The sequence below is a fragment of the Elgaria multicarinata genome, chromosome 3, assembly GCF_023053635.1.
Source record: "Elgaria multicarinata webbii isolate HBS135686 ecotype San Diego chromosome 3, rElgMul1.1.pri, whole genome shotgun sequence".
Classification (NCBI taxonomy): Eukaryota; Metazoa; Chordata; class Lepidosauria; order Squamata; family Anguidae; genus Elgaria; species Elgaria multicarinata.
The window spans coordinates 161080892-161103825 of NC_086173.1; the positions used below are offsets into that span (position 1 = coordinate 161080892).

The window sequence follows — 22934 nt, forward strand, 5'->3', positions numbered from 1 at the left end:
CAAAACATGCCTTATAATGAGGAGATTTCTACAGCCAACCCAGTTTATGGACGTCATTCTAAAGTATTGCAAGGTCTGCTTGGCATGTGAACATTTCCTCACACACTGAACATTTCTAGGGAGTCTCCTGTGCATGAGTTCTTTGATGTCTCGCAAGCAGATTACTGTAACGGAATGTTTCACTGCACATAGAACATTTATAAGGTTTCTCCCCTGTGTGAATTCTTTCGTGCATAATAAGGTTTGGCCTCTGAGAAAAGCTCTTTCCACATTCTTTACATGTATGGGGTTTCTCTCCTGTGTGAATTCTTTCATGTATAATAAGGGATGTTCTCTGAGAAAAGCTCTTTCCACAATCTTTACACGTATGGGGTTTCTCTCCCTTGTGAATTCTTTCATGCGTAATAAGGGTTGCCCTCTGAGAAAAGCTCTTTCCACATTCTTTACATGTATGGGGTTTCTCTCCTGTGTGAATTCTTCCGTGAATAATAAGGGATGTCCTCTGAGAAAAGCTCTTTCCACATTCTTTACACGTATAGGGTTTCTCTCCTGTGTGAATTCTTTCATGCGTAATAAGGATTGACCTGTGAGAAAAGCTATTTCCACATTCTTTACACGTATAGGGTTTCTCTCCTGTGTGAATTCTTTCATGCATAATAAAGGATTCCTTCCGAGAAAAGCTCTTTCCACATTCTTTACATGTAAAAAGTTTCTCCCCTGTGTGAATTCTTTCATGCGTAGTAAGGGATGTCATCTGAGAAAAGCTCTTTCCACATTCTTTACATGTATAGGGTTTCTCCCCTGTGTGAATTCTTTTATGTTTGGAAAGGTCTGAGTTCGTTTTGAAGCATTTTGCACATGTTGAACATTGTAAGGGTTTTTCTCCCGTGTGAATTCTTTCGTGCCTAATAAGGGATGAACTATATGAAAAGCTCTTTCCACATACTTTACATGTATAGGGTTTCTCTCCTGTGTGCATTCTTTGGTGTGTAATAAGATGTGAGTTATCACGGAAGCCCTTTCCACATTCTGCACATGCACAGGGTTTCTCCCCTGTATGAACTCTTTTATGTCTGGTAAGGCTTGCGCTATGCCCAAAGCTTTTTTCACACCAGGAGCATTTAAAGGGTTTCCACCTTCTATGGCACCTTTGATGTTCTTTGAGATCTTTTTTGTGGAAGCTGTTTCCACATTGTGTACACATATGCAGTTCCTCAGAATGAATTTGTTGATGGTGTCTTGTAAGTTGTGATCTCAGTGTGAAGCTCATTGTACACTCCAAACCAGTATGACTTTCCCCCTCTGTGTCAAGCACTGGACCTTTTGGAGTTGGATTGCTCCGACAGTCTCTTTTCACAGAGTCTGAGCTTTGACTGGGTTTCTCTGCCGTTTGGATTCTCAAGTGAGCATACAGGTGCTTTCTGTCCCCATTTCCTGTTTGTTCTTCTTGTTCAAGGTGGACCCCGCTCTGAGTTGAAATGGATTTGTCCTTCTCTTTTGTATATTTTCCCTCCTTCCTTCTGGATCTCTCTGGATCGTCAAGACCTCTTTCAGCACCCCACCCTTCGCTCCTACTTGTGATGTGTTAGGATGTTCTCTCTTATCCTCACTCTCCTGCACAGAATCTGTTGGAAAAAATAAGAGAAAACAATGAGAGCGGTGTAGTGCTGTAGTTCCGGTTCTGAATCCCAAGTCTAAAGTGGGCTGGTTCAGACCAAAGCAGTCTGGATCTGAATCGGACCCGTTTGGTCCAAAGCAGGTTGAATCAATGTGTATTGCTGAAGGCCAGAAAGCCTGTCTGGGTAATGTAAGGATTTGTTTGAGAATAGGAAGGAGGAGAGGAGGAATTGGGAAGAAGGAACTGAGCCTTGGCCAGAGACATCTCTAGAGATTAGCTGTGCCCCAGTGTTACGTTCTGATTGGTTTATGCTGCAACAGGGCCCTGCCCCTTACAGGCTTGAAATGCTGTGCTGAATTCCCTATTCTCTGTCTGACTGCTCGCCTTTCAAGAGACTCAGATCTTGATTATAATCAATAAAGCACTTTTGAACCCTCTGTCGCTGGAAGTGTGGAGTCGTGCTTAGGGGCTGTTTGGATTTCATCCCTGGGTGAAGAACATTGATAGAACAAATTGGCGCCATGACCAGATGATAACCCAGCGTCGGGATCTGTGCCTGCCGGTGGAATGATGATTGAGAGGGAGCGATCGCTGGGAGATTTCTTCTGCCTCTTAGTTGATGCAGTGCACTGTGCACACATGGAGACCGAATTGACGGGACCATTCGAGCCAAGGTTACAAAATTGACTCCACCCGACAGACGGAAGGGAACTAGGCAACAACAAATTGCAGTCAGACATGACAAAGAAAAGGGCGGAGACGGGAGACGGCTATTTGGTGAGTGAAACCCCTGTCCCAGGGATCCTGATGGGGAAAGGAGGGAGTAGGGTTCACAATAGACCTCAGAAATGGGAAGCTTATAGTCCGTATTGGAAAAGACTCCCTGAGCCCATTGGTTAGGTTGTTGTCTTTGGGAAAGCTTTCATTGAAATTGAAAAAGAAATTTTGAAACTGTGTAAACTGAGTTAAAAATGTTTTGTGAGAATGAACAGACGTCTTTTTTGTGTGTGTTAGATTGCCCCCTTGTGGATCTTTTGATCCAAAGTTAATTTCAGCTGTGTCATTGGAATCAATTTACAAACGTAGAAATGTAGTTAAGAAATGTACCTCTCAAAGGATTGCCGGCTCCTTGAGTGTTGGAATGTGAATTACAGAAAAGTTGATGTTTGTACAAAAGTGAAAGAAAAGAATTGTCAGTTTGTGTTTTCCACCCGGCCCAAGTGAAAGAAATTTGATGCTTTTGTTTCCCCTCCTGCGGCTAAATTCCCCTTGGTGTTACATCCCCCTTCGCCTCCTCCTTCCCGTTGTTTGCTGCTTCTCCTGCGCGCTGTGGCTTGAGATAAGGGAGTAACCCTTTCAGTCTCAGTGGAGAAAGAATGTTTGGTTTTTAGATGCTGGAAGACCCCTCAAAGCTTACCAGCTTAAATGTCTTCCTTAGCTTTGAAGATTTACTGCCTGAGTTAAAGCTCAAGTCCTTGTAAGCATAAATAGCGCAGACGTTTTGCCAACCGGAATCATATGCTTGGAATCACATGCAAGATGAGGAGAGAGAGAAAGAGAAAGTTGCAGAAAGGCAGAGGAATGTGAAAAAAGACAGGACGTATAGAGTGGGGAGGAGAGATGTCCCCACCCTGAGAAGAGAGAGAGAGAGGGAAGGCTGTGCAAAAGCAGAACGAAAATGAGAAATAGAAGTGAATGAGAAAAAGGTTGTTTTGAGAAAGTTGATTTGAGGGAAAGTGGTGAAGTTGAAACGTGGTGAAACAGGAAAGTGTTTGAATAGAAGAGGTGAAGAAGTGTAAGAGTCATTGACATGGTTTTTGACCAGAAGAGTGGAAAGGGGGGGGGTGACATTTGAAAAGACATTTGAAAAGACATTTGAAGCACTAGTCAGTGCCCCAGCATGTTTTATGCAGAAGAGGATTGAAGGTGTCAGAGAAAAGGATATTCCCTCTTAAAACACCCTGCGGCAAAGTAGAGAAGAAGAAAAGTGAATGGACAATTTCAAAATCTTGACGTCTCGCGCCCTCTGCTGATGAAAATTGGAAATACTGAATTGCTATATTTTTGTGTGTGTTTTGAATATTATGTTCTGAAAATTGCCCAGTGGCTCTTTTGGGCAGAGATATTCTTATTGCAGGCCCAAATTTCCTTTGGCCTAATAGAACACTTGAAGTGCTTTTCCCAAACAGGGCCAGCCTGAGCCCTAAATGCAACCACAATTGAAGCCTGGAAGTACCCCTGTGTCCTTGCGTCAGTATCCTTTGAAATTAGAAGCCAGAATAAGAATACAGCTATTTATTGCTTTTTAAAAATGGACTCGTGAAATGATTAAAGCAATTTAAAGAACTCAAGCTTGTACACCAGCACTGGTGTGCTGTGCCAAAAAGTCAAGTCCCACCTGGAGACCAGTGGAGTACAGTAGAGGAAGCCAACACCTGAACCCCACCCGCCAGTCCAGATATGAGATCAGCCTCCTCATGGACCCAAGGCTCGCCTCATTGAACCCTGCAACATTGATACCTGAATTACAAAGAAAAAAGACGTTCCAGAGCATGAATGCCTTGAAGCCTTGCAATTTGGCACCAAACCTCGCCCAGATCTATATGATGACCTCGAGTTGTTTACTGATGGATCCAGCTAAAACTGTACAACAAGCAGCTGAACTCATAGCATGCACAGAAGCCCTGAAACTTGCTTCAGGCAAAAGACTATATTTACTGATTCAAAATATCACTTGGACAGATTTGGAAAGAAAGAAGATTTGTGACTGCCAGTGAGCAGCCAGTGGCCCATGGAGAATTAACAGTTGATCTGTTAGAAGCCGTGATGTTGCCAAAAGAATTGGCTAATTTGTCTACAAACAAGCTGCCATGACTGGAGCTAGCCGAATTTCTCAGCATTTGAATCCACCTTATGAAATTGAAATTAGCACAAGAACTCAAAGCTTTTAAGAATGCAGAAAGATGATTTGTTACCCCTGATGTGCCAAGAATCATCCTGACCACCCTGCTTAAAGACCTCCCAAGATGGACATTCATCAGCCTCTTCAATGGTTGAAAGACTTTAGAGAACCATGATCAGCCAAGGAATATAGATAGATGTTCAGCGAATTGTTTCTACTTGCCTCATTTGTCAAAAAGTAAATGCATCAAAGAAAAGCCCCTGCAGCCATGGGAGAGAAGACATGGACTTGTTATCCTTTTTAAAGAATCCAGATTGACTTTGCTGAAATGTAAAAGCTTTTTAAATACCTACTTGTTTTTCGTTGACTAACTGACTGGTTGAGTAGAAGGTTTTTCCCTGCCTGAAACCATAGAATCAGATCTAGAAAGCTATTTTTCTTCTTAAGTAGTGCAGAACATGGCAAAAGCCCTATAAATAGACTGGCACCTCTATACCCTATGGAGACTCCGGTCTGGTAGACAGGTAGAGTGAATAGGACCCTGAAAAAAGAAACCCTAGCAAAAATTCAAATAGAAATTTCCTTGAAACGGGTGGATGCATTTCCAATTGCATTGTCAAAAGTCAGAAAAAGTCTTAAATTGTTTCCTTTTGAACTAAAGTTTGGCTTTCCTCCTCAGGTTTTAGTGGGGGAACAAGAAGAAATTAAATGAGAATTAGGGAATGATTTATTCCAAGAATATGTAATTGCCCTGCAGTTTTCTTTTTCAGCTCCATCGTTACGCTGCACCTTTCCAGAGACTTGAAGGACCCTATCCACCTGTTCCAGCCTGATGATAAAGTCCTGCTTAAAAGTAGAATCCTAGAAATGAGAAGGTCCTTACTGCATTGTACTTGTAAGTCATTCTGCTGTGAAGTTATTAGAGACAGATAAATGGACACATTGTTCTAGAATAAAGCCCATCAGCCTCTGCCTCCCCTGGCCCCGCGTGCCAGGAGGACACAGGCAACAGCCATCTGCCTTCTGGTGTACCGGAAGCCGCAGAAGCACAGGCGAAGAAACCAGCACGGAGCAACCTAAGTACTCAGCCCAACATTTAGGGGGCACTAAAGTTAAATTTGATAAGCAAAACTCATGAACTTACATTTGTGTGAAGATTGTGTAGCTGTAATTTTGATAATTCTTATCCTGTTCATAAGTTTCTTACTATGGTAGTTCCAAGTGATTCTTTGATTGCCATGGCAAATGTCTTTAAGAAAGGATTTTGCCTATATTTGTGCCTTTTACCACTCATAAGTAACTTAACTTCATTCCACAATTGCCAAACGTTCTTTGCAAACCCTTATCTTCCTGCCCTGCAAAAGCTTGTGATAACCACACAAGCCAAAAACTGTTAGATTTGTGAACAACTAGAGAAGAAAGATGTAAGTAATAAATTACTTCCAGTCCCTGTGCCCCTAACCTATTAGACCTCAAAAGTAAACACAGAATGGGCAGCTGACTGGGTTTTAAAAATGAATTACACACAGGACTACCAGAAGCTAGTGGGTGCGAGATCCACGCTCCAAAGGACTCGTAGCCTACCAAGTAATACCTAATGAAATCAAACACTCAATATGCATAGAATCAGAGAATACAACTGGCCAAAATGTAGGATAGTTAAAGGTTCAGAATTGTGCACACATATTATGCTTTGATTCTACCCAAGGACTTTTAGAGCCCTATGTTACAGATGAAAAGAAAGTTAACAAAGAAAAATCTACATGCAGTAGCACATATAGTTTTAGTGACATGCCCTCCTATAGTCTTAAACACTCTATGGTTTAAATTTCACAGATGTCATTTAGAAAAATGAATCAATGGCCTTATTAAACAACTCTGTGTTCTTTTTCAGTGAAAGTAGAGCCACTTTCATAAGTTTTTCATAAAACAAACAGCCACTCAGTGATGATCTATTTAGATGGCTCACTAGCTATCCCAATATGGTTCCCAACTGTCTTTGAAGTTCTGGGAAGGAAACTGAAGAACTTTGGGGCCCAGGTAGTTTTCTCATCCATCCTCCCAGTTCTTGGAAGAGGATTAGAAAGGGAAAGAAGAATACTCCGGGTGAACAACTGGCTATGAAGGTGGTGCCGAAGAGAGAGGTTTGGATTCTGGGACCACGGGCTATGCTACTTGGAACATGGACTGCTGGCAAGGGATGGGTTGCACCTCACAAGGGGTGGAAAGAATGAGTTTGGACACAGCATGAAGAACTTCATCAGGAGGGCTTTAAACTGAATCTTACGGGGGTGGGAGACGTAAATTCTGAGGCAACAATGGATGAAGGCCAATTCACCACAGTACAGAGAACAGCTCCAACAGTGTCCCAAAATAGTGTCTGCAACAAGGTAGGAACAAAGCCAGACTATAAAACACATGGTCTTTGATGTCTATATACTAATGCCCAGAGCACGGGAAACAAACGGAATGAACTTGAACTCTTATTACATGAAGGCAAATACGACTTGATAGGTATAACTGAAACTTGGTGGGATGACTCCCATGACTGGAATATAGCAATTGAAGGATATAACTTGTTCAAAAAGAACAGAAGAAATAGAAAGGGAGGTGGAGTTGCACTATATGTTAAAAATACCTATCCCTGCACAGAAATACAGGCGGATGAGATTGGGAGCCCCGTCGAGAGCGTCTGGATTAAAATAAATGGGGCTAGGAATAAAAAGAATATGATAATCGGAGTCTACTACCGACCACCCAATCAAGGAGAAGACGAGGATAAAACTTTTGAGAAACAAATTGCCAGTGTTTCAAGGAAGTGTGATGTAGTAGTGATGGGGGACTTCAATTACCCTGATATCTGTTGGGAGACCATTACTGCCAAAAGCGGCCCTTCCAAGAAATTCCTGACATGTATGGGTGATAACTTTCTCCTACAGAAAGTGGTGGAAGGAACTAGAGGATCGGCAATCCTTGACTTGTTAATGACCAATAGGGATGACTTAGTGGATAAAGTGGCAGTTACGGGAACTCTGGGGGAAAGTGACCACGTCATACTTGAATTCTTGATTATGAAGGAGACAAAACTCGAACATAGCCATACACGTACTCTGGATCTTAGGAAAGCTGATTTTAATAAACTCAGAACTATAATAAGTAAGGTCCCATGGCAAGGGAGCCTAAAGAGAAAAGGAGTGCAGGATGGGTGGGAGTATTTAAAAAATGAAATTTTAAAGGCACAGTTACAAACAATTCCAACAAGGAGAAAAGATAGAAGACAACAGAGGAAACCAATGTGGCTCCACAAAAAGCTTAGAGATGACCTGAAAACAAAAACGGATACATATAGGAAGTGGAAGGAAGGCCAGGCTACAAAAGAAGAGTACAGACAAGTGGCGCAGAAGTGCCGAAATGGCGTCAAGAAGGCTAAAGCTGTGAATGAGCTGAGATTAGCGAGAGATGCTAAAAGCAATAAAAAGGCTTTCTTCAGATACGTGAGTAGTAAAAGACAGAGGAAAGAAATGGTGGTTCAACTGCTTAATGAGGATGGCAAATTGATAACAGACGACAAAGAAAAGGCTGAAGTGCTCAATTCCTACTTTGCCTCGGTCTTCTCCCAAAAGCGGGTCTATGACCCCCCTGGAAAAAGTGAAGCAGAAGTTGAGGGGGCAGGATTGCAGTTTGAGATTGATAAACAAATGGTCAAAGAACACCTAATTTCCTTGAATGAGTTCAAATCCCCAGGGCCCGATGAACTGCATCCAAGAGTAATGAAGGAGCTAGCAGAAGAACTCTCAGAACCTTTGTCTATTATCTTTGCAAAATCATGGAAGACGGGTGAGGTGCCGGATGACTGGAGGAGGGCTAACGTTGTCCCTATCTTCAAAAAGGGCAAAAAGGAGGAACCTGGGAACTACAGACCAGTCAGTCTGACATCCATCCCTGGGAAAATTCTGGAGCAGATTATAAAGAAGTCAATCTGTAAACACCTTGAAATCAATGCAGTGATTACTAGAAGCCAACATGGATTTGTCAGGAACAAATCCTGTCAGACTAATTTGATCTCATTTTTTGATAGGATAACCTCCCTTGTGGACCGTGGGAATGCTGTGGACGTCATATATCTTGACTTCAGCAAAGCTTTTGACAAAGTACCACATGACATTCTGATTAACAAACTAGCTAAAAGTGGGCTAGATGGAACAACTATTAGGTGGATCCACAGTTGGCTACGGAATCGGACTCAAAGAGTACTTATCAATGGAACCTTCTCAAACTGGGGAGAGGCAACGAGTGGGGTGCCGCAGGGCTCAGTCCTGGGCCCAGTGCTCTTCAACATTTTTATTAATGATTTGGATGAGGAGGTGCAGGGAACGCTGATCAAATTTGCAGAGGACACCAAATTGGATGGGATAGCTAATACCCTGGAAGACAGAAACAAACTTCAAAGTGATCTTGATAGGCTGGAGTGCTGGGCTGAAAACAACAGAATGAAATTTAATAGGGATAAATGCCAAGTTCTACATTTAGGGAATAGAAACCAAATGCACAGTTACAAGATGGGGGACACTTGGCTCAGCAATACTACAAACGAGAAAGATCTTGGAATTGTTGTAGATCACAAGCTGAATATGAGCCAACAGTGTGATATGGCTGCAAGAAAGGCCAATGCTATTTTGGGCTGCATTAATAGAAGTATAGCTTCCAAATCACGTGAGGTACTGGTTCCTCTCTATTCGGCCCTGGTTAGGCCTCATCTAGAGTATTGCGTCCAGTTCTGGGCTCCACAATTCAAGAAGGACGCAGACAAGCTGGAGCGTGTTCAGAAGAGGGCAACCAGGATGATCAGAGGTCTAGAAACAAAGCCCTATGAAGAGAGACTGAAAGAACTGGGCATGTTTAGCCTGGAGAAGAGAAGATTGAGGGGAAACATGATAGCACTCTTCAAATACTTAAAAGGTTGTCACACAGAGGAGGGCCAGGATCTCTTCTGGATCCTCCCAGAGTGCAGGACACGGAATAACGGGCTCAAGTTAAAGGAAGCCAGATTCCGTCTGGACATCAGGAAAAACTTCCTGACTGTTAGAGCAGTGCGACGGTGGAATCAGCTACCTAGGGAGGTTGTGGGCTCTCCCACACTAGAGGCCTTCAAGAGGCAGCTGGACAAGCATCTGACGGGGATGCTTTAGGGTGGATTCCTGCATTGAGCAGGGGGTTGGACTCGATGGCCTTGTAGGCCCCTTCCAACTCTGCTACTCTATGATTCTATGATTCTGTGATAGTTAAAAGAGGGATTTCTTGCATTTTGTCTATTGTAATGATTTTACTTATCCTTGTTTTTTGTCTTCCCTGTATTTTGTCTGTTGTGAAAAATCTTGCAAAATCTGTAATCCACCAGCAAATGTATTTGCATTATGAAGCCTTAGCCACAGATGACTTAGAAGAAGCTAGCAAGCTTAAGTTTTAAATTGCTTTAAAGGGGGGAAATGTTAGCATAAGAGTCTAAATTTTTAAAAGGAAACTGTGAAGCAGCCGTTAAGCAGCAAACGAAGTATGACGTACGCGAGAATATCTCCTTGAGTGCATCCTTGCATCTGTCTTATCTAACATAAACAAGAGCTTCGGCTCCAGCTTGCTGTGGGGCAAAGGGATTGTTTAAAGAGATTAGCTGTGCCCTGGTGTGACGTTCTGATTGGTTTATGCTGCAACAGGGCCCTGCCCCTTGCAGGCTTGAAATGCTGTGCTGAATTCCCTATTCTCTGTCTGACTGCTCGCCTTTCAAGAGACTCAGATCTTGATTATAATCAATAAAGCACTTTTGAATCCTCTGTCGCTGGAAGTGTGGAGTCGTGCTTAGGGGCTGTTTGGATTTTGTCCCTGGGTGAAGAACATTGATCGAACACTTTGTCCCCATGGCAAAACACTGTAGCCCTGTTCAGAAGACACCTTAAACCACGGCTGTAACTACATTGACTAAGGCAAAAAGCCTTATTCACCATGGTTAAAGCAGTGGTTGTTCTTCTGAACAGGTCCAGTTGCTTGCTTTTACCTGTGGCAACAGCCTGTGGCATGTTTGATGATGTGTACATCCATTGACCCTAAGAAGAATATGCTCAGATTAGTCTATATGCATGTAAAAGAACAGTAAATAATTCTTACCCTTTCTTTTACAAATGGGGGGAAAAGGCTGCAAACGAGCAGGGGGCTGGCACAACACCTCTATAAGGAAGGGCTTCACTGTTGGGCTATTTAATTTAGAAGAAATGCTAATAAGGGAGAATTTTATATAATGATGTGGAATAGAAAAAAAGGAACAGTGCAATAAATAAGCACGACTTCCCTCCCTTGTAATGAGCTTTTGCAGCCAAAGAGAGCTTTCTCTTTTTTCTTCCTTTAATGAGATGAGCCTCAAATAATCCCCTGAATCTAAACTACAAGGAAAGTACTAGTTGGGGTGTGTGTGTTTTGCAATTCAAAGTACTGGAGATTAATGCAAGTGATCTCCTAATCATCACATGAAACACCTTCTAATAAGGATCTCTAATCCTTTATGTGGCTTGACAGGTTTCTTTTTACCTTTTGGTTTAGATTTTGAGGAAAGGAAACTTTCGGCATACAAAACACAAAAGGCACTGAAACAAATTGTCTGAAATTGGGCAAATTTTGTCACAGTCATAAGGGCTGCTAGGTCACTAGATTCAATGCACTTCTGTGGAAGCACAAAACTTTGGGGTTCTTCTCTTGTCTCTTCTGAGCCCTCCTCTGACCTTGGGCCTGTGGACTTTTGGTGGTGCTCCATGGGTCATTTCATAAGAAACAGCCCTATGTTATAGTTGAGTAGAAGATCAGTCACTTAGATCGCTGTGCCCACCTACAGCCTAGAGAAAAAAGTGATGGAAATTGGAACATGCAGGAATAAGAATGTTCCCTACCTGGAAGCAAAAACACACATACAACCCCCACCCCCCAAAAAAAACATTTGCACCTGTAAATTGCGATCCTTATTATCAGTATGATCATATCATTATTCCATTCATTTTTGTCCTTTTTTTCTCTTTCAAGGAACTCAGAGCAGCTTTACAGTCCTGGTCCTCTCCATATTATTTTTTCCAGCATCACTGTTGTTTCATTAACATGTATTTTCAAATTCTATCAAATGCCAGCAATGTCCTGTTATAAATGTAGACATAGACACAAAGATTGCATCAGAATTGGAAACATTTAGAAACCAGTGGTAGATCTGGGTTCTAGTTCCTGCTCGGCCAAGGAAGCTCACTGGGTGACTTTGGGCCTGTAGGAGACTCTCAGTCCAACGTACTTGGCAAGGCTGTTGTCGGGGTGATAAAATGTAGAGGAGGAGGATTATGTATGCCGCCTTGGGTTCCTTGGAGGAAAAAGGCAGGATACAAATTCAATAAAACAAAATATTTCTACAAGAGACAGGATATAAACTTAATAAATACTTACATCAAAGAACATCAAACAAAAGCCCTAGCATGAAATGACTAATCAGTAAGTTTGATTTTAGCAGTGTGGCCTAAAGAGAAATAATGGTTTCCCGATTGTTCTCAAAATGTACTACAATGGTCAGTTTTCTCTTAATTGTGATATGCTCTACTTGAAATTGTCACAGACTGTCCTGTGGGATGTCACGTCCGTTTAGCTTTATTTGTTCATTGCTATGACCATGAAAAAATGCCCAGTGCTGATAACAATTCATGTATCTGTTGCAGCATGTTCAAATAACAGGTCAGGATACTCTAATCCCCCTCTCCCCTCCCCTCCCCTCCAGAATCTAGAAGCAAGTTTAAATCTTTAGGTTGGCACATCCTTGTTTTTTGCACTCTGAAAGATTTAACACACCAATTCATTTGGAAGCCCCAACAGAGACTCAGAGTACATGTTCCTTTCTCTCTGGATCTCTCCATGACCTTACTCAGAACTGGCATCAAGCAGAGACATTGTCCAGCATGAGCCAAGGGCCCACCAAAACCACGGGCCCACTGGCAAAGCCCCGCCTAGACGTGCTCCACCCTTTCACCTTGGCAACCTTCTTGTTCACTGACCTCTTCAGAAGGAGGAGCAGGAGATGCCCTGCCTGCCAACCAAGCAAGTGGTTGTAATGAAGAGAAAGAGGAGGATGAGGAAGAGCTGCTGGTGACACCGGCAAGAAGAACGTAGACTCACAGAGGGAGCTGGTTCTTCTGTAAAGCTCCTCAAAAACCTGGAGGCATCACTGGCTGTGGAACATCAACAAAACAGCCTCCAACCCACAGAAATGGGAATGCAGAGAGCAGTAACCTTCTTGTACTCCTTCCTTGGCCTGTAGGAGGGGGTTTATTTCTTCCCTTCTGCTTCTCACTGCAAGCAGAGCACCTGGCTCAGTTAAATGGGGCCAGCTGTGGGACATTGGTATGGGATTTGCAAGGGCTGTTGGGAACTGTAGTTCAGTGCAAGAAACTCCCCAGAGTGGAGGACATCTTGTGATCTAAAACAAGTGGGGTTTTTACTTCCATTGCTTTGATTTCTATTCAGTTTCTTGCTCACGTTTCATTGATTTTTCTCTTTTCCTTTAAGAATATTTAGAACATCAATCTAGATCAGACCGAGGTCCATGTAGCACAAGGGCTTTCTCCATGAACATGGAGGCTCTATTTGCCATCGTTGTGGTTTAATGGGTAAAATAGTATGTGAAAGTCAGAAGATTCAGGTGCAAGTACTTAGTTGGCTGTGAAGCTCACTGGGTGACTTTGGCCGAGTGTCTGACTCTCAGCCTGACCTACCTCACAGGGTTGTTATGAGGACAAACTGGAGGAGGGCGATCATATATGTTCATAGAATCATAGAATAGCAGAGTTGGAAGAGGCCTACAAGGCCATCGAGTCCAACTCCCTGCTCAATGCAGGAATCCACCCTAAAGCATCCCTGACAGATGGGTGTCCAGCTGCCTCTTGAAGGCCTCTAGTGTGGGAGAGGCCACAATCTCCCTAGTTTTCTTTGGGGTCCTTGAAAAAAGATAGGGTGACCATCCTATCCAGGGAAGTCTGGACACCTCTGGGGAAATTAGGCCAACTGGAGTTGGGGGCCCCTTTACCAGGATAATGGGGGTGCCCGACCCGCGGTTGCACCAGTAGGCCTTTTCCCCAGCAGCCTGGTCATCTTTCCCAGCCCAGGACATCTCACGAGACTTCTGGCCCAGCCCAGATCTCACATGGTAGAGTGCAGCAATAAGCCCCCGGCTGCTGGCTGATCTGCGTAGCAGCAGTGGCAGCCAGCTTGCGTGGGTAAGGTGGCGCAGAGGGAGGTGGATTGGAGTAGCATGGTGGGACAAGCCGTGTGCAGCAGCAATCACCGTAACCAGTTGGATGGTGGTGGCAGCAGGACCAGGCCAGCCAGCGGGAAGATCATGCCTGGCAACGCTGCTGTCCTCCCCCTCCCCATCCCATCCTCAGCCATGTGGCGCATGTGGCTTGGGTCATTCCCGGGGGTGCAGCGGAACTGGAATGACGCCCCTGCCGCATTTCCTGAGAGAGGGGAAAGAAATGCAGAGGGATCAGGGAGAAAGAAAGAAAGGGGGTGGAGAGAAGGAGGGACCAGAGAGAGAAGAAAGGAAACAGAAAGAGCAGCCAGAGGGAGAGCGGTGGAGGAGAGAGAGAGAGAGAGAGAGAGGAAGGAAAGAGCAGCCAAGGAAGGAGGGATAGACAGGGGAAGATAAGAGACATAAAGAAAGGGCACAAATAGAGAAGAGGAACCAGAGGGAGAGAGAAAGAGAAGAGGGAGCTATAGAGATGGAAGGAGAGAAGGAAAAGAAAGAAAGAAAGAAAGAAAGAAAGAAAGAAAGAAAGAAAGAAAGAAAGAGAGCTGCTTTGTTGTTGGGGTAGTTTTTCCACCCTGTGTGGGGGAAAGGAGGGAAGGAGCCTGCCCTGGCCACAGCTGCTATGCTGGTGAAGGGGGGAGTATTTGTTACATAGCCCCATGGAGATGGGGTGTGTGTCTTTGTGCTGTTCAGTCGCACCATGATCACCAAAGCAAAATAATAATAATAATGGTGGTGATTGTTAGTATTTTTCTAAGGAGGTCAAGGAACCACAAATGCCCCCCCATTTTTTCTCCTTACAACAACCCTGTGAGGTAGGCAGGGAGATGGTGACTAGCCCAAGGCCACCCATTGAGCCTAATGGCAACATAATGATGATAATGGGTGTGATAATGGATGTTGATGCCGATATAATGATGCTGATAATGGATCATGGTGATAATGAGGATGATGGTGTAGAATTAGACATGTGATCAAGGCCACGCCCCCTTGGGGGCCATACATGTCAAGTTCGACCCACCATGGTGGTAGGCAAGTTGGGGTGGCCATGCCTCCTTACAGGAAGCCATATTGTCCTACTTTTTGGTTTCCAAAATATGGTCAGCCTAAAAAAGACCTATTTTGGAACAAACTTGGATAGAATCAGGGCTCAGTGTAGGCAGTCTAGCTGTATGCATTTAACCTGGTTATTATATTTACTTTATACCACTTATATTTTTGAAGAATATTTTTGTAGAATCTGTTCAGATGTAAAAGCCTTCCCCTACTAAAAAATACTTGTCCAATTTTTCAATATTTTTGTTCAATCTTTTATAGTTCTTTTCTTGTTTAGACACCTACATCTAAGAGCAAACCCACCACTCCAACCATCTAACGATGATAGCAGGAGTCCAGAGTTTTCCACCCTAAAACTAACAATTTGGTTTCATCGAGGCAGCCAGAGAAATGAAGATTGCAGGACAAATGCAGCTCCTCTCCATCCTGTCCCAGTTGGATGTCCAGAGGAACTGCAGGCAGGAGAACTTGGATGCAGTCAGAAGAGTGGAAAGTGAACGCTTCAAGGGACCCTCTTTCTTGGGTCTTCCAATAATCTTCCAACAAATGGAAAGAGCCAAAAGGAGTGAGGGAATATTATTTTGCCTATTTCCCCTTCCATGCACAGACAGGGCATTGCCAGTGTACGACATTACTCATACCAAATTGGAAAGGTGCAAAATGACCCTTGGCTTCAATGTGTTGAAGATGCACTCCAACCGTTCTTTCCCCAGAACGAAATCCCACCATGTTCCCTCTGATTAAGGGGCTTGGAACTCTGCACAAAATGGCAGCCTGATCATCCAACCCGGGACCATTCTTGTTTATGGAGGCAAAATGGAATCAAGACTATGAAACAGAGAAAACACACACAGAACTTTATTAGTATTCAAACACAATAAAAGTTACATGAGCCATCTAAAAACCAGCCGCAGCGACTGCAGCCGTTTTCCATTTCAGTAGCCTCTAAAACGTTTCCCACCTCAATATCTTCTGTCTGTGGATTAAGGATTCCCCACATTAACCTTTTGAACCTTTATAAGTTGGCCAAATAGTCAGAAAAGCCCTCAATCCAACCTGAGCGTTCCTTGGTTGGGCTCCTGCCTTGGAAATGCCCTCTTGTCCAAAAAGAAAAGTTAAGTTACTTGTCATTTCTCTGGCAGAGGGGGAAGGTTCTATTTCTCCAGTTTCTCCCAAAGGAAATATTCATAAAAATGTACAGTACAATTACGTTCTTAAAACCATCCGCATAAAACACATAATGAACAACATCAGAGGACCACAAAGAGAACTTTGCTCTTTAAACTTTAAAACCATCCCACGAGAATATTTAATAGAGCCGCAGAATGTGAGGTATAGAATTCCACATATCGCATCCACTAAAATGAGAAATAATATAAGGGTAGACATCGAATCATACTGGGGATAGGTGAATTCATCTGTGTCCGGGAGCCCATCTGGCAAAGCAGGTGCTTGACACAGGATTCCAGGGGGCGATAGGGCTCCTGTTTCTACTGTCTGCAACCTCATGTCCATGAAGGCTCAATCCATCATCAAAACATGCCCTACAATGAGGAGATTTCTACAACCAACCCAGTTTATGGACATCATTCTAAAGTATTGCAAGGTCTGCTTGGCATGTGAACATTTCCTCACACACTGAACGTTTCTAGGGAGTTCTTTGATGTCTCGCAAGCTGATTACTGTAACGGAACGTTTCACTGCACATAGAACATTTATAAGGTTTCTCCCCTGTGTGAATTCTTTCATGCGTAATAAGGGATGCCCTCTGAGAAAAACTCTTTCCACATTCTTTACATGTATAGGGTTTCTCTCCTGTGTGAATTCTCTCATGCGTAATAAGGGATGCCCTCCAAGTAAACCTCTTTCCACATTCTTTACATGTATAGGGTTTCTCTCCTGTGTGAATTCTTTCATGCGTAATAAGGGATGCCCTATGAGTAAAGCTCTTTCCACATTCTTTACATGTATAGGGTTTCTCCCCTGTGTGGATTCTTTCATGGCTGGAAAGGTCTGAGCTTGTTTTGAAGAATTTTGCACATGTTGAGCACTGAAAGGGTTTGTCTCCTGTGTGAATTCTTTCATGCGTAATAAGGGTTGCCCTCCGAGCAAAGCTCTTTCCACAGTCTGCGCATTCAAAGGTTTTCTCCCCTGTATGAACTCTTTCATGTCTGTTACGTTTTGGGCTGTCCCCATAGCTTTTTTCACAGCAGGAGCATTTAAAGGGTTTCCCCCTTGTTTGACACCTTGGATCGGCTACGAGATTTTGTTTTTGGAAGCTCTTTCCACATTCTGTACACATATACATTTCCTCCCCAGAATGAATTTGTTGATGGTGTCTTGTAAGTTGTGAGCTCAGTGTGAAGCTCATTGTACACTCCAAACCAGTATGACTTTCTCCCTCAGTGTCAAGCACTGGAGCTTTTACAGTTGGTTTACTCAGACAGTCTCTTTTCACAGACTCTGAGCTTTGACTGGGTTTCTCTGCCGTGTGGATTCTCAAATGAGCATTTCCTGTTTGTCCTTCTTTTTCAAGGTGGACCCCGGTCTGAGTTGAAATGGATTTGTCCTTCTCGTTTGTATAGTTTCCCTCCTTCCTTCTGGATCTCTCCGGATTGCTCAAGTCCTCTTCCAACACTCCACCCTTCGTTCCTCCTTGTGATGTGCTAGGATGTTCTCTCTTATCCTCACTCTCCTGCGCAGCATCTGATGGAAAAAATAAGAGAAAACAATGAGAGCAGTGTAGTGCTGTAGTTCCGGTTCTGAATCCAAAAACTAAAGTGGGCTCGGGTTCAGACCAAAGCAGCCTGGATCTGAATCGGATGCGTATCTGTCCAAAGCAGTTTGAATCAATGTGTGTTGCTGAAGGCCAGACAGCCTGTCTGGGTAATGTAAGGATCTGTGTGAGAATAAGAAGGAGGAGAGGAGGAGTTGGGAAGAGGGAACTGAGCCTTGGCCAGAGACATCTCTAGGGCCTGCCGCAGGGCTGAATGTTTAACCCAGCAGTCTCCAATCACAGTGGTGGAGGAGGGGTTGTCTATAACAGGACGTTCTGCTTTTCTTTCCCAGTGTGAGTGAGAGTTGGAAGGAGGAGGAGAGTTCTATATCATTGGATTGTGCTAGTGCAGCTTGACTTGAATTTCCCAGCCCTTCTCAATTCCATTCTTTTGGTCTTTTCTTTCTTTTAAACACTTCTTTAAGATTCCTTGCATTGTTTACCGTTTGTTCTTCACACACGTGTTCCTGCCCTTCTGAATTAATATTCCTTCGCTTCCAATATTCATAGAATCATAGAATCATAGAATAGTAGAGTTGGAAGGGGCCTATAAGGCCATCGAGTCCAACCCCCGACTCAATGCATGAATCCACCCTAAAGAATCCCTGATGGATGGCTGCCCAGCTGCCTCTTGAATCACTCTAGTGTGGGAGAGACTATAACTTCCCTAGGTAACTGGTTCCATTGTCATACTACTTTTGTTTATCTATATTCTAATTTTTTTTAAAAAAGCTTTTCTCTTTTGTTAGGCTTCAGATAAATAGTTAGTGTTATGGTTACATTCCCATCCTTTAGTTGTTTAGTTAATTAGTTGTTGTTTTTCTGTATCTGCTTTCTTTTGGACTTTTGCGTGTCTGTGTGTATGCTCTTTGTGGTTTAACCCCTACTCTACCACTCTGCCATCTTATGTCATCCAGGCCATCCTACATGCTTCCTCCACTGCCAGCAGGACCGTACCAGCCTTGAATATGCCCACCTTGGTGCTGGCTGGCTGATGCCACTGGTGGCTCTGACTTCGCTCCCTGTGAGATGTCCCTTATTTTTTATTTTTTGAGGAAATGCTGGGAACTTTGTCCCCATGGCAAAAGACTTTGGCCCTGTTCAGAAGACACCTTAAACCACGGCTGTAACTACATTGACTAAGGCAAAAAGCCTTATTCACCACGGATAAAGCAGTGGTTGTTCTTCTGAACAGGTCCAGTTGCTTGCTTTTACCTGTGGCAACAGCCTGTTGCATGTTTGATGATGTGTATATCCATTGACCATAAGAAGAATATGCTCAGATTAGTCTATATGCATTGAAAAGAACAGTAAATAAATCTTACCCTTTCTTTTACAAATGGGGCGGGGGAAAGGCTGAAAACGAGCAGGCGGCTAATACAACACCTCTGTAAGGAAGGGCTTCACTGTTCAGCTATTTAATTTAGAAGAAATGCTTCTAAATTATCCTTTTTGAACAAGGATAGAACTTGTTCGAAAAGAATAGAAGAAATAGAAAGGGAGGTGGAGTTGCACTATATGTTAAAAATAACTATCCCTGCACAGAAATACAGGCAGATGAGATTGGGAGCCCCGTCGAGAGCATCTGGATTAAAATAAATGGGGCTAGGAATAAAAAGAATATGTTAATTGGAGTCTACTACCGACCACCCAATCAAGGAGAAGACGAGGATGAAACTTTTGAGAAACAAATTGCCAGTGTTTCAAGGAAGTATGATGTAGTAGTGATGGGGGACTTCAATTAACCTGATATCTGTTGGGAGACCAATACTGCCAAAAGTGGCCCTTCCAAGAAATTCCTGACATGTGTGGGTGATAACTTTCTCCTGCAGAAAGTGGAGGAAGGAACTAGAGGATCGGCAATCCTTGACTTGATATTGACCAATAGGGATGACTTAGTGGATAAAGTGGCAGTTACGGGAACTCTGGGGGAAAGTGACCACATCATACTTGAATTCTTGATTATGAAGGAGACAAAAGTTGAGTGTAGCCATACACGTACTCTGGATTTTAGAAAAGCTGATTTTAATAAACTCAGAACTATGATAAGTAAGGTCCCATGGCAAATGAGCCTAATGAGAAAAGGAGTGCAGGATGGGTGGGAGTATTTAAAAAAGGAAATTTTAAAGGCACAGTTACAAACAATTCCAACAAGGAGAAAAGATAGAAGACAACAGAGGAAACCAATGTGGCTTCACAAAAAGCTTAGAGATGACCTGAAAACAAAAAGGGATACATATAGGAAGTGGAAGGAAGGCCGTGCTACAAAAGAAGAGTACAGACAAGTGGTGCAGAAGTGTCGAAATGGCGTCAGGAAGGCTAAAGCTGTGAATGAGCTGAGATTCGCGAGGGATGCTAAAAGCAATAAAAAGGCTTTCTTCAGATATGTGAGTAGTAAAAGGCAGAGGAAGGAAATGGTGGTTCAACTGCTTAATGAGGATGGCAAATTGAAAACAGATGACAAAGAAAAGGCTGAAGAGCTCAATTCCTACTTTGCCTCGGTCTTCTCCCAAAAGCAGGTCTATGACCCCCATGGAAAAAGTGAAGCAGAAGTTGAGGGGGCAGGATTGCAGTTTGAGATTGATAAACAAATGGTCAAAGAACACCTAATTTCCTTGAATGAGTTCAAACCTCCAGGGCCCAATGAACTGCATCCTAGAGTAATGAAGGAGCTAGCGGAAGAACTCTCAGAACCTTTTTCTATTATCTTTGCAAAATCATGGAAGATGGGTGAGGTGCCGGACGACTGGAGGAGGGCTAACGTTGTCCCTATCTTCAAAAAGGGCAAAAAGGAGGAAGCTGGGAACTACAGACCAGTCAGTCTGACATCCATCCCTGGGAAAATTTTGGAGCAGATTATTGTTAGGCCCTCTGAGGAGTTGCTGGGGATGGACTCAGAGGAGGAGGAAACAGAACCTGTACAGGCAGAGGCTAGTGTCACGGCTGCTGAACTGGTGCCAGCTGGGAGTGGGGCCAACTCAGAGAATGAAGGGGAAGCAGAGCCAAGTACCAGTGTGCCGGTGATTAAACCAGCAGGGAGCTTGGCCAATTCAGAAGACACAGAGGGAGAAACAACAAACTTACCTGCACAGTTGTTTAGACATCATAGGGCGGAAAAGGAGGCCCGGCGCAGATCTCTGCGTATTTATACTAGACGCCAACTCAATAGGGAACACCTGTAGCTGCCAGGGAGGGGTATTTAGAGAGCTGGGAAGCAACAAGAACTTGCCAGAGATTAACTGAGCATCCTGGCGAAAGCTCTTGCTTCCTGTTTCGGCTTGTGTTGACCTTGTATCCTGATTGAACTTTGGACCGGCTTGGAATTCGTGACCTGCTCCTATCCCTGGACCTCTGGATTGCTTTTGGACTCTCTCTACCTCTCGTAAGCCCTTGACTTTTGGAACTGAACTGGACTTTGCTTATGTTTAAACGTCTTATACTCTGACATTAAAGAGGGAACTGTGTTATTTCACAGCACAGATAAAGACAAATTCCAGCGTGTGTTGCTGAGTTTGTGGCTGAGTTTGTCTGGGCACGCTGCCCACGTCTGTATCTCTGTTCAATTAGCTGGTCTATTGGCAGCTTTCCTGGACAGATTAATCTCTGGCCAAACGGACCGGCAGTTGGACATGGAGGGTTTCTTAGAACAACAAAAACAGCTAACAGAGCAGGTGGCACACCTGACGCAATTAGTTACAACGCTCCACGCCCAAGTTGCTCAAACAGCCAGCAGGCCTCCTCCTCCTCTTCCTCCACGAAAGAGTAAATGTTTTGCTGCATTACCAGAGAAATTTGCTGGTGACAGGGGCATGCTGGACAGTTTCATTGCTAATTGCAAACTGCATTTTAAGATCAGGCCAGAGGATTTTGTGAATGATTCCCTAAAGGTAGCTTTTATGGTTTCCTTATTGTCTGGGTCTGCTAGCAAATGGGTGACGCCGTATTTGAATCAGGATAGCCCCCTGCTGGACAATTTGGACAATTTCATAAAAGAGATGACAGCTACCTGGGGAGATCCCGTCAAGGCTGAGACAGCGGAGCAGCGCATTCGAGACCTGCGTCAGGGGAAGGGATCTGTGGCAGAGTACGCCACGAATTTTCGGCTCATAGCTCAAGACTTGCAGTGGAATGACAGTGCGCTTCAGTCACAATTCCGCTATGGGTTGTCAGATGGGGTGTTGGATGAGTTGGCCCGATCAGCACCTCCGGAATCGCTTGCCCTACTCATCGAACAGGCGACCAGGATGGACGCTCGGCTGACGGCACGTCGTCAGGCCCGGAGAGGAGTGTCTCTGGGGAGTGGGGAACCGGTTCCAGTAGCAACATCAACATCGTCGGCAGGTTTTTCTCCTGGCATGGGGGAGGAGCCCATGCAGCTTGGAGGCGCCCGGGCCCGCTTGTCAATGATGGAGAAGCAACGCAGGAGAGTGGAGGGTTTGTGTTTGTACTGTGGACTTGGGGGGCATTTTGCTCGTTCTTGCCCGGCCAAGGGACGAAAGGCTTCCCCGTCGGAAAACGGGTCATCCCAGGCATAGAAGGGTTCGCTAGTCTGGGAGAAGGCGGGGCAGGTGCTTCCTTGTCTCCATCGGAACCCCGTAAGGACCCGTTGCTGGTGCCTGCCACACTTGGGGTGGATCATGCCCAGGTGTTTTTCGTGGGAGCCATGATTGATTCTGGTGCGTCTAGCAACTTTATGGACTCAGATTTTGCTCGCCAGCAGCAGATTTCGTTACAACCATTGGCGGAGCCAAGGTCGGTGGAAACTATTGATGGGCGGCTTTTGAAGTCTGGTCCAGTGACGCACCAGACAGTTTTACTTACGCTGGAAATCCAAGGGCATGTGGAACGGTTGCGGTTCTATGTGACGGCAGTTCCGCACTTTCCAGTAGTTTTGGGAATGCCGTGGTTAACCCAGCATGATCCGCATATTTCTTGGGGGAGGCGGGAAGTGCTTTTTGCTTCCCCATATTGCCAAGATCACTGCTGGCCGGAGCGGGTGCCGGCTGCCGTGGTCAAAGACTCTGCAACAGATTGTGTAACCCTTCCCGCGAAATACAGTGAGTTCGCAGACGTGTTTGATGAGAAGGAAGCCGATAGACTCCCACCACATAGGGTGTATGACTGCGCTATTGATTTAGTACCTGGGGCCTCTATACCGGCGGGGCGTCTCTACTCTCTCTCTGAGCCGGAATTGGCAGTACTGCGGGACTTTTTAGAGAAGAATCTACGGAAAGGCTTTATTCGACCTTCCAAGTCGCCGGCGGGC

The 22934-nt window shown here is 44.3% G+C and overlaps 1 protein-coding gene across 1 annotated transcript; it reads right to left on the reverse strand.

Moving 5' to 3' along the window:
• Window positions 1–115: 115 nt before the first annotated feature.
• Window positions 116–18905, reverse strand: LOC134395686 (zinc finger protein OZF-like). Its single transcript, XM_063121847.1, has 4 exons — window positions 18884–18905; window positions 17332–17598; window positions 16558–16854; window positions 116–987 (listed from the first exon to the last, which is right to left on the reverse strand). Exons 1-4 carry the CDS (start codon window positions 18903–18905, stop codon window positions 116–118), a joined length of 1458 nt encoding a protein of 485 aa, XP_062977917.1.
• Window positions 18906–22934: the final 4029 nt, after the last annotated feature.

Coding starts and splice junctions, on each gene's coding strand:
- LOC134395686 (XM_063121847.1), bottom strand. CDS start 18,905: ATGCAACAGGCTGTTGCCACAG. Junction 17,599..18,883: donor GCAACAGGCTGTTGCCACAG/GTAAAAGCAAGC, acceptor TTTTTCCATCAG/ATGCTGCGCAGGAGAGTGAG. Junction 988..16,557: donor CAGTAATCAGCTTGCGAGAC/ATCAAAGAACTC, acceptor ATCTTATTACAC/ACCAAAGAATGCACACAGGA.